Source organism: Perca flavescens, chromosome 3 (genome assembly GCF_004354835.1).
Source record: "Perca flavescens isolate YP-PL-M2 chromosome 3, PFLA_1.0, whole genome shotgun sequence".
Classification (NCBI taxonomy): domain Eukaryota; kingdom Metazoa; phylum Chordata; class Actinopteri; order Perciformes; family Percidae; genus Perca; species Perca flavescens.
The window spans coordinates 10,335,149-10,351,565 of record NC_041333.1 but is presented as its reverse complement, the minus strand read 5'-3'; the positions used below and the strand labels follow the sequence as shown (position 1 = coordinate 10,351,565).

Sequence of the window (16,417 nt, the reverse complement as noted above, 5' to 3'; positions counted from 1 at the left end):
ACAACTTGTGTTAAGTGGCTGCTACAAAAATCTCCATTTCATCCATTATTGAGTTCTAAAAAGCACCAACATCTGCCAGTGGGGTAAGATTACAGCATCCAAGTAGCCTGACAAGCCAGACCCACATCCAGATGTAGGGTCTGGGAACTCACCATTGACGGAGCTCGATCCGAGGGGCGGGATAAATGGTTGTCTTTCAAATTCCCTCTGCACGTAATAGGATAGCGCTACAACCAGGCAGAGCAACGAAGAAGGTAGCGGAGCTAGTTGATAGATTAAACTTTTGCCGTATCCGGTCGGCAAAACTCCGAACACATCTTCCTTTTTTAAGAACGATTTCTGTGCCGTTCTTTGTTCTTTTATCAAAGAAAAGCTTAACTCCAAGTCTTCCAGAAGTCCGCTGTTTCCAGCAGCAGCAGCCATAAGCCCCGCCCACTGACTCTATACACAATGTGATTGGCCTGACCAAAATTTGGTTTTTGCAGCTTGAAAGTCAACGGAGAGTGCCTAGACCCCCCCTGGCTGCCAAATAAATTTGCTGCCACTAGGGGGAGTCTAGATTTCTAGGCTAGCATCCAAGCCCTTTCCTAACACAAACCAACTTGTTACGTGCATTTATTCAAAACACACACGTCAGTATGTTGACATAAAACCTGTATAACAAGTTAAATTGTCTTAGAAAAAGCTTAGATTAGAAATAATCTCATCCAATGTAGGATTTTTTTCAGCAGCCTTACCTTTAACTGCTGTATTATACAGTATGTTGTAAGGGGTTGCAGGTCACTGGATGAAGACACACAGGGACTGATGCCTTTTCCCAACCTGGCAAACGTCACTGCCATTAAGTGAAAAGGTTAACAGGAGCCCCATCACACACACCCGGTTTTTGGACCCCACGAATATAGTTAAACAAGCACACACTAACACACACACGCACACTAACACACACACACACACACACACACACACACACACACACACACACTGCTTAGCTGTTCTTGCCGGCACTGTGTTATGTTTCCTATATTTGTCCACGTAATAACTTCCTACTCACCATTTTTGTTTTGCACGTTGACATTGTGCCCTCAACAGGAGTTTACATGTAAGGAGGTTTATTTAACTGTGCTCTGATCAAAGTCTCTGTGACAAGCTCTCGGGTTTGTTTAGATCCGATAGCAGGCGTCCACACTACTGTCTGTTGTCGTGCCCTGCAGTGCCATCAGAGGAGGGATCAGCACCAATGTGTGCTATGTGTGTGCCAGTGAAACCCGACCGGGAGTAATTGTCACGATAAGGCGAGGGATTGACCTCTGCCATGAACCATATTTTCTGAAACAACACACACTTGAGCTAGCTTTGAAATAGCCTCTGCTCCAGGACCGGAGTGGCCCGTGAGGAAGCTAGTCATCATCTTTTTTTTAAATGTAGCTAAACAAAGCCTGTGGTAATTTCATTAGCTCACTCTTACACTCTCAGCGAGCAGATAGCTGGTGCCCTCTGCTCTCCCAGACGCCGTCCCTCTGCTGGCCCTGACATTACATGCCAGCAATGTGAAGCATGAGCTCATCTGGGCAGGCCCGGGACGTTCCCCGCCAGCTCGTTTTTTCTATTTGACGCACTTGTTTTTCATTTACATTTAATGGAATCAACTCTTTCCCCTTTCTAGTCAATTATTAAAGCACTTCATAAATCATCTCTGAAGCTTTTGTTGTTGTCTCTCGACTGCTGAACTCAAAGCAAATGTGGTCATTGTTATTGTAAGAGAGCATCCGAGACCGTCCATGTTCTGTGTATTCATGACTGATTTCTGGAAATATTTTACAGATATTCACGTGGCGTGTCAATACATTTCTTTTTTCTTATTTTTTTAATTCAAAGCTCTTGTCACTAACTTCAAATGACCATCCATGCAGACATGGTGTGATTGTGTCTTTTGGTGTTGTGACAGCTCTGATCCTGCAGTGTTGAGCATGCATTCCTTTCATCCCAGATCCCTCCCCCCCCCCCCCTCGGGGGTCAGCCCCACCTCTCCCAATCACTGCCCCAGTGTGAGGGAATCAGACAGATGCAGGATCTGGCAGATGGTAGGCAAGTTCATGGTCGAATGACATCCACGTCATGCATGCTGTACAGTTAGCAGTTTAACCCGTGTGTTTTCCTCGGGTCAAATTTGACCCATTTTTAACGTTTTTAAAAAAATCAGAAATATGGGTTTCTTTCAACCAAGTTGCCCACAAATAACATTAATTAAATGGTTTAAAAACAGTGTACTGACTGATCTGTGATCTGTGATCCACTCAACATCCTCTGATCTTAAATGTTAGGCAAAAAAAAATCATAATGTCTGCTTTTTTTAACAAAAACATTAGGTATAATGACACATAAATGAGGTTTGTTGACCAATGTTCCAAGCATAAGTGTAAAACGTATTATTAAACCAATACAAGTTGGTGTTAGTGGTGCATATAAGAGACCAAATCGTTTTTTTTTTTTAAAGCATCGGAAAAAGCGCAAAAAGTTCATTTTCAATTTTAACCTGGAAGGACAACGAGTTCATGGATGACGGGAAGACAACACGAGGTGTTAACGGCAGCCATGCAATGAATTGATTCTCATCAGAAATCCCGTCTGGACCCGGCCAGAGAAGTTCAGGAATCTGGTGGAAGAAAATGATGTCGACTTCCACGCCATCGGTGTCGGAGCTGCAGGGTAATTGAATTTGGATCAAAGACATTCATGTCTTTCAAAAAGGTCCAGAGGGCTGCCCAGTTTTTTAGTAATAACAGAAACGCTTCCAGGAGTTGACCTCCACAGCCCCTTCTACCTTTCTCCCCCCTCTGCCCTCATCCTGAAACCCCTGCTTTAAAGGGTTCACGTCACCGCGGCCGCTCAGTCTGATAGAGAGAGACAGAACAAAAAAAAATAGTTCTGGAAAATGAAAATAAAAATCTGGGATTTCTTAACTGTAACCTGGTCCTCCTGCACGTTAGAAGAACATCTTTAAATCATAGATGCGTATAAAATCTCTTTCTTTCTTTTTTACTTTAACAACATTGGTTAAAAGAGTTGTAACATTGACATTGGATAAGACTTCAAAGCAAGAGGCACAATAATGAGAAAATGCATCATCAAATCTAATAGTCCATTATTCGGCTGGTTGAGAAATTAAATCAGCATGTGTAATTCTGTTACACCTGAAATATACCCCTGGATCTCATTCATCACATTAGGAGAGTAACGTTATTTTGTGTTATAACACGAGTTATGGCCGACCGTTCTGATCTTAGAGAAACACATTTATGGGCCATATGTTTGAGAAGCCTGTCCAACACGTTTCTGCTATAATGTCATTTGGAAGGGTAAGGTCTGTGCAATGGTCCCTCACTGCAGACCGAGACCTGAGATGACTAGAGGGTATCTGGATGGTTGGATAGTATAATAAAGTTGAAACGTTGAATGGGTGATGTGATTTCTGTTTGTGATAACTGGTGACAGTGTGCCCCCTTGTGTTTGAAATATTCCGTGCAATATGAAAGCCCGCTCTTATCTACCACAGTGCTTGAAATGAAAAATGTAAAAGCAAAAAACAAAAGCAATTTAAAAATAAAAAAAATGACATTTTTGACACACAGTAATGTAAACACAAATAAAGTAAATAAATAATCAATTTAAACCTCTCCGTTCCAAGCACGGTCCGATTAAAAGTCACTTCCGCCTTCCAGATTTACGCAGGCGCTCGATGGTGGAGGTGACCTGCAGAGCCGACCTCTCGCACAGCGAGAGAGGACCGCCTGTGTCCGTGTCCGTGTCTACTTCCATCGAGGAAACGTACGTGGATGCGGAGGTGGAGTCCTGGCGCTGCACGTCAGCGTGGAGATGTAGGGAGGTCTGTGGAGAGGCCGAGTGGGAACGGGCCCCGTTAGCGTGAGCCAGGGGCCCTGCATGTCCCTCCTGATCCCCCTTCCCAAGTCCCTCCAGGTGGGCCTGGAACGTAGATGTCTGTTGTTCCACGGAGAGGAAACTCTCCTGCACCTTGTCAAACTGTGGGGAGAGAGAGAGAGAGAGAGAGAGAGAGAGAGAGAGAGAGAGAGAGAGAGAGAGAGAGAGAGAGAGAGTAAAATTATTCTAAAAGTTCGCCCAAACACCCCAAACAATGTGTGTAGAGCAGAACTCAGTATATTCCCTGAAAATTCACATCCAAAAAGGGTCAATTAAATTTTGGCAGCATTTAAATCTAGCTGATAAACATTCTATTGCATACAAAGCTCTCCTGAGCAACAAGCAGTGTTCAGATGTCCACCCCCTCCACCAGTACACGGAGCTAAACACAGTCAGTAGTAGACAGACAGGGAGAGAGAGAGACAGGTACACAGAGCCTCAGAGCCGCCACAGACACACTCCTCAGTCTTCAATCAAAAGATTTGAAACTAAATTAGAAGGCGAGTATACAGAACAATGGCAAAATGAAAATAAAATACAGCACAAACTCCTCTGTTATCAATCCCTGAACAGAGATATCCAATTGGCCGAATATCTCAAAACAAAAAAGCCAAAAGAAATACTTGTTATTGTTTATATGTATGTTTATTCTTATGATCTGGCAACACATATGTATTTTTTGTCATGCCAATAATGCAACATGAAATTTAAATGTTTTCGGATGAATAGACTTAGGCTAGATTGAGAACAATCCAATTTCCTCACAATAACTACAAATTGGTGACAGGACAAACTGTGAAGTATGAGAGTGGGAGGGGGTGGTGGATTACAGTGTGTACAGTTTTTTCTCCATCGCTTTGGCACAATCGTCGAATGACTATTAAACTTTGTCAAACTATATGACTATTTATAGGAACATTAGGTCAGTTGTTCACGTGGCTATAGACACGTGTCATTGCTTTGGCACAAAATGCATTGAACAAGCCTTGCAGATCAAAATAGTTTGCATTCATTTGCCATTGGATCGTATTATTGTCAAATGCAACTACTGTATACATTCATTGTGTAAATCCCTACATGCAAAATAAAGCAACCAACAATCACAATAACTGAGCCAGGCCCGTTTTATTGTAACTTAATTGTTGCTTTTAAAATGTTCCTGTAAAAATAAAAAATGAATATTTTCTTTTTTTCTTGTACAACACCAGTTCCTGATACTTTTGCTGTTGTATATCTTTTTTTCTGTACAAGCTTCCTTTGTGTATTTGCGGTTGGCTGGTGTGTACATACAATGAGAAAGTCTAATGTGTGCCATGGCTGACATCAATACGTTTTCAGCTTCCTAAATATACAATGTTAGCAACTGGATGATACTACAGAGAGTAACTATCACACTTTCAGAGTATGCTGTCATCAGACAAGATGTCTTTGCATTTTGACTGTCTTGGTCTAAGCGATGATAAAGGAGCCTTTTGTTTTGATGGCAGTGATTTATTCATTGATAGATTTATTAACATTTGTTCCAACGCAGATACATTCTTCTTTCTAAATAGAATATTCTTAAACGGAAATGGATATTACGGAACCAAGAATGGAATACTCCCCTTCTCCCTCTCCCCTGTCTCACCTAGCTGTCCTGTCCATTAAAGGTGGAAAAGCCCAAAACAACTTATCTTAAAAAAAAAAAAAACTTATTGTGGCCCATAAGCCATTCCCACCCCTGTCTGGATACACCAATAAGGAAGATGCTTTTTCCATACTTCTAAGGTTCAGGAACTCCTTAAACCAATTATCAGTGGTGGAATGTAGGCCTACCTAAGTACATTTACTCCGGTACTGTACTTAAGTCCAAATGTTGAGGTAGTTTTTACTTTTCACGCCACTTTCTACTTCTACTCCGCTACATTTCAGAGAGAAATATTGTACTTTTTACTCCACTAAATTCATCTGACAGCTTTAGTTACTAGTTACTTTACACGTTAAGATGTGTGCACACAAAACACACATGGTTTATCAAATCTGATGTTTTATTATAAATGAAACTAGCCAACAATATAAGGGCCTACAAGTCCAGCTGACATAATTAGACCATTAAACACACAACTGTCTGGATCCTTTCCACTTTCTAAAATGGGAGGATTTTTCTGAATTGAGGTCTTTTACTTTTAATACTGTAAGTACATTTTCCTTATGATACTTACATACTTTTACTTAAATAACATTTTGAATGCAGGACTTTTACTTGAAACAGAGTATCACAGTGTGGTATTAGTAGTTTTACTTAAAGAGTTTTGGCCATTTCTTCGCTTTTTGCTGGCAGGTTTCTCTATAGAGCTCCACCTACACCTTCGGAATAGATATTTGGCAGCTCCTATGTTTACTTGTGTCTGAGTCCTCGCTCGGTCAGTCTGCCGTTTTTTTCTACAATGCTTTCCTAGCTTTCTGCTTCCTTTTTTGCTAGCTCAGCCATGACGATAGTGTAAAAAACTCCATCGCTCCCTTGTTAGCCGGTTCCTGAATGGGCATATGTGTGCAGTGCCGTGAAGTAATTCGATATATCGCGAGACCCGATATCACGCAACACTTCCTGACGCTGAGGACGGCCACCATTGAACCCGAAAAAAATCATATAACCATTCCAATGACTCTGAAGCTGTTCAGTTAAGGTAAATTAAGCTAAAAAAAAAAAACACTGCCAATTATGCATGTCGAAACACTTAGCCTTCCTAACTTTCCAGTTCATAAGGATTAAGCGTTTTGTTGCAAGGCAGGCTAGCGTGATAATTTTTTTGCGCTGATTCACAATTGATGCCTTCCACCCAGTCCTGGTGGGTTGCTAAAACTCTGAACCTATGAACAATGTTGGAGGTTAGTGTACCTGCTCGATGTTGGACTGAAGCAACAGCTCTGGCCAGACTGCCTCACTGCTGCTGCTCACACTGTTGCTCATATGAGTGTGACTCCAGGCTAACTCCTGTGGGACAAGGCACAGGGAATCTGTTAGTGAAGACAGCACAAAATACCAGAAGTGGATTTTTATTGCGTGAGGAGAACTTTACCTGCAGTAGCTGTGTGCTGTCCCTCAGACGAGCCTGGCAGCACTGAAGGCGGTTCCTGTAGTGACCCAAGACTGCGAACAAAGTCTTTGCCAAAGACATAAGAGTTGGGAGTGTGCCTATGTTCACCACATTTCTAAGAATTTTTTTTTTTTTCACTGAAAATTAGGCCCTGTGTTCCCACAGCTCCCACATTTAGAACCCTATCCATAACACCTAACCTAATTTTAAGAAAAATAAATCTTAGGGGTGTGGGAACATAGGGCCAAATTTACAGTGAAAATTTCTTTTAGAAATGTGGGACCATAGTGATTGTGATTGGTTTAAAGAAATGCAAACAATCCAGAGCATTTTTTTCCTTCTATCCCACAATGTATGTGTGGTAGAGCCAGACCTTACTCCACAGCGCTGTGGAGATAGGTTTGGCAAAGCGAGATTTGAGTATTACAAACACTCGAGGCAAATATTCATGTGATTGAAGAAGATTGGGTTTTTATTGGCCGTTATCATTGTAGACAACACTTCTCTTTGGTAAAACTAGACCTTCACGTCCGCCTACCTCTGCATCTGCCTGGGCAGAGGCCAGGTCTCCGTGGCCTCGGCCCCCCTCTTTGGTGAGCGTGACCCCAGTGTGCAGCTCCTCCAGCTGGGCCCAGAGGCCTTCCAGGCCCTCCAGCATGTCCTTCACACTGGCTTCAAAATCCCCCTGCACCTGGACCAGACTACAGAGGGACCTCATCCTATCACAGGGGATTGTGTGATGTTAAATCAATACTGAATGTAAAAAAAATATTGTTTTTTATTTTTGAACATGAGAATTTGAACATTGAATTTGTTGTCAACTTATTGGTTTTATCTGGCAAGTTGTACTTCCGTAAATGGAAAACAACAAATGTTACCCCAATTTCACTGCTTTTTTATGCAAAGTTAAGGAATATGTTTAGTCTCTCACACAAAAAAGAAACAAAACTGTCATATTGTACGGTGAACTTTTTGAAGAATAATATATATTAATTTTGTATCATTGTTTAATATTGTTTACAGTAATCATTCTCCTCTACATATTTTATTGTGGTGTTTTTATTAACACTTTTATTTTTAATTCATTTAAAGGCATATTATTGTTTCTCTGGAGCATTATTTTGAGTATGTGTCTAAAATTTTGTATATTTGAATGTATTTTTTTCAATAAAGCCCATTTCCAATTTTTCCAAATGGAGCCGCCAATCACGCTTTACACGATGGCGATAGACATTGAAGCGTCATCTCCTTCATCGCTCTGATTGGTTTTAGGTCTATCCAATTCCGCCCAGAGGCATTTGAGCGGCATCCGTTGGTGACGCCCCCTTTGGAAACGGGCTGTGAATTAACCTTCCCCAGACCCCTTCTCAGTTACAGCTGAGAAGGGGTCTGGACCAAATAAAGTCAGAATTCTGACTTTTTTTCTCAGAATTCTGACTTTATATTCAGAACTCAATACATTTTTTCACATGTGACCCTAATCCTTTTCCACACCCAAGAAAGCAGACACGCTAGATGTAGAACCTCACCTCTGCTGCAGGTATGTGCGGATGAGATTCACTTTGTCTCTTAGTACAGACTCTCGGCCCACTTCCTCCAGTGTCTCCTCTGACCCAACATCAGCCTTCTCAAGTGTGTGAGACATGGACTACAGGGGAAAAAAGGATTGAGAGGGCTGGGTTCACTTTTGTGGATTTGTTGGGTAGATGTACTTTTACTACCTTTGCCAAATGTATGCACATGTGGCTGTACAGCACCAAAAGTCATATGTTAATTTATTTGTGCATAATGCTGTCACATAAAAACTTTAAGAGATGAACACAGTGTGCAGGAATCTACTTGTTGCATTTTACGTCCATACATCTGTTCTACACATGTAATTGTCCGAACATATATTTTCATACAGTTTAAAAATGACAAAACACATAAAAAAAACTGTACTGGTTCTGCAATTGAGATTTTTAAAAATACATTTTGGGAACATTCAAAAAAAAAAGAAGAAGCAGAAGGAAACCAAAAAAAGTAATGATAAACTGTAACATGGAGCAGTTAAAATGCATGGGCTTGCAACAGAAACATTAAAAGGAGAAATGATTTAAAGACAATGATTTAAAGAAAAAAAGTTTATCGCCTCGCTGGTGGTCTTTTCCTGTAATGCTGTAATGCTCATGGCAAAAAATGCCTAGCTTGAGGCTGCTAATACGTCCAGCTTGTCAGCACATTTGTAATCAGTGACATATCTTGTCATAAACTATGACATATGAAATGCTTAGCTGCTGGTGCAGTAGAGCCACAGTCATAGTAAGTGCTAAAATACAAAAAAGAAGTACAGAAAGAGACAGAAACATTCAAATGTCTCTCCTCTGCCAATTTAGGGCTGATTCAGAGTTCAGATGACAGCAGCAGAGTGTGTTGCCCCGGGCTAGAATATCTGTGTATGCCTGAGTGCAAAGTCTGATCTAATGTAACAGACAAAGATTCCACGCCGATCTACATGCACAGAGTGACTGAAAACACAGGAGATGACAGGTATACCTGGAGGCTGTGTGTGTGTGTGTGTGTGTGTGTGTGTGTATGTGTGTGTTAGTGTGCGTGTGTGTGTTAGTGTGTGCTTGTTTAACTATATTCGTGGGGTCCAAAAACCGGGAGTCCAGTATACTTGTGGGGTCCGGACAGCTTTGTGGGACCCCACAAGTTTAAAGGGCTGTTTGAGGGTTAAGACTTGGTTTGAGGATTAGGGTTAGAATTAGGTTATGGTTAAAGTGAGGGTAAGGGTTAAGGTTAGGCATTTAGTTGTAATGGTTAAGGTTAGGGAATGCGTTATGTCAATGACGGGTCCCCACAAAGATAGTGAAACGCAATGTGTGTGTGTGTGTGTGTGTGTGTGTGTGTGTGTGTGTGTGTGTGTGTGTGTGTGTGTGTGTGTGTGTGTGTGTGTGTGTGTGTGTGTGTGTGCATGCGTGTGCGTATGCGTGTTAGTGTGTGCATGCGTGTGCGTATGCGTGTTAGTGTGTGTGTGTTTGTTCCTGGATGCGTGCGCGTGTGTGTGTGTGTGTCTCCTACCTCCAGCCTGGAGAGGAGAGCCTTGATGTGGGGCCCCCTGGGGTCTGGCAGGGGCTCCTGAAGCACACACAGCAGCAAGCTGTCGGCCAGGGCAAAGGCCAGAGCAACATCGTGGCCCGGGCTCCTTGACTGGGACATCCTGGAGAAATAATGAGACCACTGTGAGAATGTGTTGGGATTTCTTTGTGAAGAAAAACCATGATTTATTTTTTGTAGTCTGTAAAAATGTACGTTTTAAACAACAGTCCGTAGGTTGTGTCTATAAATGGCAAAATAAAGTAACGTCATCCCTCACAGCAACACGTGTACTGGTATGTTATATAACAATTTGATCGCAAACAGGAGTGGTGATTCAGACACTTGGTTCCTTTCGGTGATATGAAATTACATGTTAGCCCCAAAAATATGGATATAGCCGATTTCTAAATGGACACCTGTAGAAGCTGCTTCATGGTGTGAGGTGTTGGGCAACTTGTAGCTCATCTAGGGCAAAGGAAATACCTGATGCATGCAGTGTCCTTAAATTAAACCTGGCCTATAAGGGGTTTGGTTCTTATTGTTTCTTCCTACTGTAAAAAAAAAAAATGCCAAAATTAAATATCATACAGGCCAAACGTTTGGACACACCTTCTCATTCAATGCATTTCCTTTATTTTCATGACTGTTTGCATCTTAGATTCTCACTGAAGGCATCAAAACTATGAATGAAGACATGTGGAATTATGTACTTAACAAAAAAGTGTGAAATAAATGAAAACATGTCATATATATTTAGATTCTTCAAAGTAGCCACCCTTTGCTTTTTTTGATAACCCTGCAAACCCTTGGTGTTCTCTCAATGAGCTTCATGAGGTAGTCACCTGAAATGGTTTTACCTTCACAGGTGTGCCTTGTCAGGGTTAATTAGTGGCATTTTTTCCCTTATTAATAAAAAAGCAAAGGGTGGCTACTTTGAAGAATCTAAAATATAAGACATGTTTTCAGTTATTTCACACTTTTTTGTTACATAAGTACATAATTCCATATGTGTTCATTCATAGTTTTGATGCCTTTAGTGAGAATCTACAATGTAAATAGTCATGGAAATAAAAAGGAAACGCATTGAATGAGAAGGTGTGTCCAAACTTTTGGCCTGTACTGTATAATGTAATGACTGTAAAATTAAGTCTTACCATCAGGGGCGTAGCACACAATTCTGGGCCCTGTACAAAGGCATTCTCTATGAGCTGACCCACATCCCCAGCTATTCATTCTAGCAATCTTTTTGGGCCCTCTTCACATGAGGGCCCTGGGTACTCAATCCCCTTTCCACCCCCCAGTCTGACACCCCCTGCTCACCATAAATAGGGGTTATTCCTGTTTTCTGTAACAGCGTCCTGCTGTGTCCTCAGTGGAGACTCCCCCTTGAATTGAAGCAAACTCGCTGAATAAACATAACACGGTGAAATCCAACAACAGGGTCAGGAGAGATTCAGTTCGTGCCGCGGCGGGCTCACCTGGTTGTGTCCTGGCCGCGGGCACCACTTCAGGGCATGGACGCATCCTGCCACAGCCATCCACAGCGAAGCGAGCCACAGCAGCCTCCAGCACACATCCAGCAGGAAGAGAGGGGGCTGCTGCAGCGGCGCCTCCAGCTGGCACACTGACCACACTACACCCACCGGAGCAAAGGTGTACCAGCCTTTCCTCACAGTCTGTGACCAAGATGTTGGCTGTGGCTGATGATGAACGACTGGGGCTTTGTTTGAACCACTGGAGTAACGGGGCAACAGAGAGAGAGAGAGAGAGAGAGAGAGCGAGAGCAAGCCGTTAAATAGCAACACAGGGAGTGACAACTGGGTTATTAAAAATGAAAGGGGGCCATTTAAGTTGGGATGGAAACAGGGATGACTTGTGATGCAAATACAGATTTAAGAAACTGACACTTAAAACTAAAACTAGCGCAGCCCTAAGATAGGGTTATTTCACTGTATTATTACTTAAATAAACTCATATGGGTCCTCTTGTGGTGAAAGTTTCTCAATGAAATGTCCCCTTAATTTGCATTGAAGTTAGACTAAACATTTTACTAAGTGGTGGAAGAAGTATTCAGATCCTTTACTTAAGTAAAAGTACTAATACCACACTGTATACATAAAAGTACAGTGTGGTACACAAGTAAAAGTCCTGCATTAAAAATGTTACATAAAAGTTAGTATCATCAGGAAAATGTACTTAAAGGGCTGAAAGTAAAACTACTCAATGCAGAAAAACCCTCCCATTTTAGAAACTGGAAAGGATCCAAACAGTTCTGTCAATCAACTAAGTGTTTAATGGTCTAATCATTTCAGCTGGATTTGTAGGCCCTTATATCGTTGGCTAGTTTAAATAAACTACATGTGTTTTGTGTGCACAAATCTCAATGTATAAAGTAAGTAGTAACTAAAGCTGTCAGATTAATGTAGTGGAGTAAAAAGTAGAATATTTCTCTCTGAAATGTAGCGTAGTAGAAGTAGAAAGTGCCATGAAAAGAAAAGACGCAAGTAAAGTACAAGTACCTCAACATTTGGACTTAAGTGCAGTACTTGACTAAATGTACTCAGTTACATTCTACCACTGTATGACACTTACAGGAATCAAATCTAAGAAGTTTTAAGCAGATGTAATAAGTTTTTAGCAACAAATGACATGAGATGGAAAGTTAAAGTGATGGTTCAGAGTAATTTCACCCTAGGGTCCTTTGCACCATGACCTTGAGCCAAACACCCCCCCAGAAGCTTTTTTTCAACAGGGTCGAACATTGGGAGAGTTAGCGTTATCAGCTGGTTAGCTTTGTGCAAGCGCTAATAGATCCAACTGTTACCCCACTAATAATGCCCAAAATGATACCAAACTTCTACAGTAGTACAAATAGGTTATGTACTCATAAAACGATGGATTGGAAAGTTTGTAAGTACACCAGAAGTTTATGTAAATAACACTTGGCTGTTGGCTTCTGCTCTCTGCTGCTACCGACAGTAAGACGAGTGCTTAGGGCCGTCTACAAATTATAACACCGAAAAGAGATACAACAAAAATATTTATTAATTTAACTTTTTTTAAAGTAAGTGTTGTAGTACAAATAGCAAGAGAGAAATTATAATTGAGTTGAGTTTTGTTGTATCTCTTTTCGGTGTTGTAATTTGTAGATGTCCCTAAGCACTCATCTTACTGCGGTAGCAGTAGCAGCAGCAACAGCAGAGAGCAGAAGCCAACAGCCAAGTGTTATTTACATGAACTTTTGGTGTACTTACAAACTTTCCAATCCATTGTTTTATGAGTACATAATCTATTTGTACTACTGTAGAAGTTTGGTATCATTTTGGGCATTATTATTATATATTATATAAACATGGATCCATTGCATGGATCTGCACTAAGCTAACCAGCTGATAACGCTAACTCTCCCAATGTTCAACCCAGGTGAAAAAAGATTCTGGGGGGTTGTTTGGCTCGAGGTCATGGTGCAAAGGACCCTAGGGTGAAATTACTCCGAACCATCACTTTAACAGATTCCTTGCTTCACTTGTCACACAATTTGGTAAATCTTGGTATCCTGTAATTTAGAATGACGTTCTGAAGGACAACATGCATTTATAATGATGGAGCAGCTGTTGGGTCCAGCTGGGTCACAGCACTGTCCTGTACATTTTGATAGTCACTTGAGGTCTTTTAGCCAGGGGCGTAGCACAAGATTCTGGGCCCTGTGGAAAGGCATTTTCTATGGGCCCCTTCCCGCATCCACAGCTATTCATTCTAGCATCTTTTTGAAGGCCCTGGGTACTCAGTCCCCTCCCCCCCAGTCCGACGCCCCTGCTTTTAGCTCATGTCTGGTAAGCAGTAAGAAGCGAAGCCAGAGGTGTAACATGTTGACAGATATCTGCCCTAATGGGAAACATCTGCTGTCAGTGTAGTCAGAGCAGAGGCATGCTGGGACCATCGTCTCCTCCCTGCAGCAGCAGACTGGAATCACACACCTGCCACTCAAACGCTCAAATCAAAGGCCACTTGTTGAACGACACAATGTTTTAGCACAGAATCAGTGTTTTTTTCCTATTCCTTTTCTTAACCGTTGTGTTGTCTTCCTGTCGACCGGGCAACTTTTTGATTTTCTGGGTCCAAATTTTAAATGTATCTTTCTTTCTTTTGTCGATATTCCCAACATTTTTGTCACTTTTTCCAATGTTTTTGTTGATTTTTGCTGCACTTTTTATACATAGTTTTTTTCAAATGCTATAAAATTGAATAAGACACCAAAATTCAATGAATAGTAGTGAACTGATCATATATTTTACTTGTGAAGAGCATTTTATGGAACCATCCACATTATTTATTTTGACAATTTAGCTGAAAGAAACCCCCATTTCTGGTATAAAAACTTTTTGAAAATGGGTCAAATTTGACCCGAGGACAACAGGAAGGTTAACAATAATAATGATAATACACTTATCGTATTCCATTTTGATTGTAATGCTATTTTATCTTTTTACTTTGTTTTTTTTCTAATCTTACATTTTTCCATAGATGTAATACTTCCTTATCTTATGTCATCTTGATTTTTTCTTTTCTTCTCATGCATGATTTCTGCCTATTTCTTCTGGCTTGCTCTTATTTTTGAAGCACATTGAGTTCACACCTGTGGTATGAAATGTGCTTCAAAATAAAAAGCAAGCAAGAAAGAAAAATAAACTTGACTCTACTTGACACGCAGGTCGACCTACCTCCTGTGCTGTTTTTGGCTCCTGTCAGCAGGTTCTCCCTCCTCGTCCTCCTTTACCTCCTCCATCCATTGACAGGCCCGCTCCCGGCCCACTCGCTGTCCCTGTCCCGTACCCGCTGGACCTTTGGGGTATGTAACGGTCAACTGAGGCATGGGAGCAACACAAACACACACATGCTGCCTGAAACTTCAACCAGAACAGTTGGCTGCCCAGTATGTGATTAGTTCTGTAAAGCTTGTTAAACTGGTTCTACTGGAAGACTTGTTTTATTTAGGTGGTTGCTTTTTCCTATCCTCTCCTGTCCTTCCGTCCACGAAGGAACTTGTTATACACATGATCACAACAGTGTGTGAAAGACAAGCCCTGCTTCGCCCAGGTACACCGGGAGCCAAACAACAATCCCTGCAACAGCTTTCAATCAGTGTCCCACACTGACACGGGCTATTATTAGATCACACCTTGTGAACCAGCTGTTGGAGCTGAACAGCATTCCACTTACACTACTTACGAGAGAGAAGTTTACAAATGGAAGAGAGCCCATTTTAAATAGTCAACACTCAGACATAATTGAGGTCGACTCTTTGTCTGTTTGCGTCATCAATCAGTTTTAATGTAAGATGCTGTAAAACGTGTCCATTTTCCGAGGCCACGCTACCATCTAGCAGTAAGAGCAAGAATAGCACCCAGACAAACCGATCAACCTGAAATGTTGGGCACTTTAAAATAGTTTGGGCACCACATGCTTCCAAGTTCAACACGTTCACAATGAAGTGAGCAGAAAACCTAAGATGCAGATATAAAAGAATTTCATTTCTCAACACATGGACAGAATCATCGCTTAATATGACCAAACTCACAGTATTCTAATATTCTACATTGTGCACGTTTATTTTCATAGCTATGGAAATAATGGGCACGTTAACGGCATTTCATAATGGCCTTCATTTTGTGCGTTAGCCCGTGTTGCTATCACAAGGTTTGAGCTCTTCCTTCTGAATTACATTCTCCTTTCTCACTTTAATGTGAAGAGATATGTGGGACACGTGACAATATCCCTTAGCGGTTGTAACCCTAACATACAGTATATGCTGTTCTTTAAAGGTGTACTGAATGTTACTGAAAGAGAGAGAGAGAACAAAGCTGTGACTCTGAGGAATGAAGCATTATTTTCTGACTGTTTCAGGGCTGTTACCGTTTTGAAACACAAACACCTCCGCACAACACATTGCTGTGTTTTTTTTTGTGCTTCAATGTTTCCCCTTCTCCTAGTCTCTCTCGGAGCTGCTGTGTTCCAAGTGTGCGTCGGTATGACACCAAGGGGCTAGGGCTGGGGCTGGGCGATAGGGAGAAAATCAGATATCACGATATTCCTGACCAAATACCTCAATATCGATATTGCGACGATATTCTAGGGTTGACAATTGGTGCTCTAACAAAATATCTTCACACTTAGATTTTTGATGAATAATCATCAGTAATGTGGACATAGTGTCTAACTGGGGAAAAGGCAAATAATAGAACAGCTAGAACAGTCTGGTAAGTTCAGAAAAGTACATCACTTTACTGTAATGCAGCCTTTAAAACCAGGAAAAGACAACA

General features: G+C 41.4%; 1 protein-coding gene across 1 annotated transcript; it reads right to left on the bottom strand.

Annotated features, from left to right (window-relative positions):
- Nucleotides 1-3,043: 3,043 nt before the first annotated feature.
- LOC114552848 (uncharacterized) lies at nucleotides 3,044-15,582 on the bottom strand. Its single transcript, XM_028573943.1, has 9 exons — nucleotides 14,819-15,582; nucleotides 11,576-11,831; nucleotides 11,418-11,482; nucleotides 10,080-10,218; nucleotides 8,546-8,664; nucleotides 7,555-7,735; nucleotides 6,999-7,082; nucleotides 6,818-6,913; nucleotides 3,044-4,041 (listed from the first exon to the last, which is right to left on the bottom strand). The coding sequence occupies exons 1-9, from the start codon at nucleotides 14,968-14,970 to the stop codon at nucleotides 3,706-3,708; spliced, it is 1,428 nt and encodes a 475-aa protein (XP_028429744.1). The 5' UTR covers nucleotides 14,971-15,582; the 3' UTR covers nucleotides 3,044-3,705.
- Between the last annotated feature and the right edge of the window lie 835 nt (nucleotides 15,583-16,417).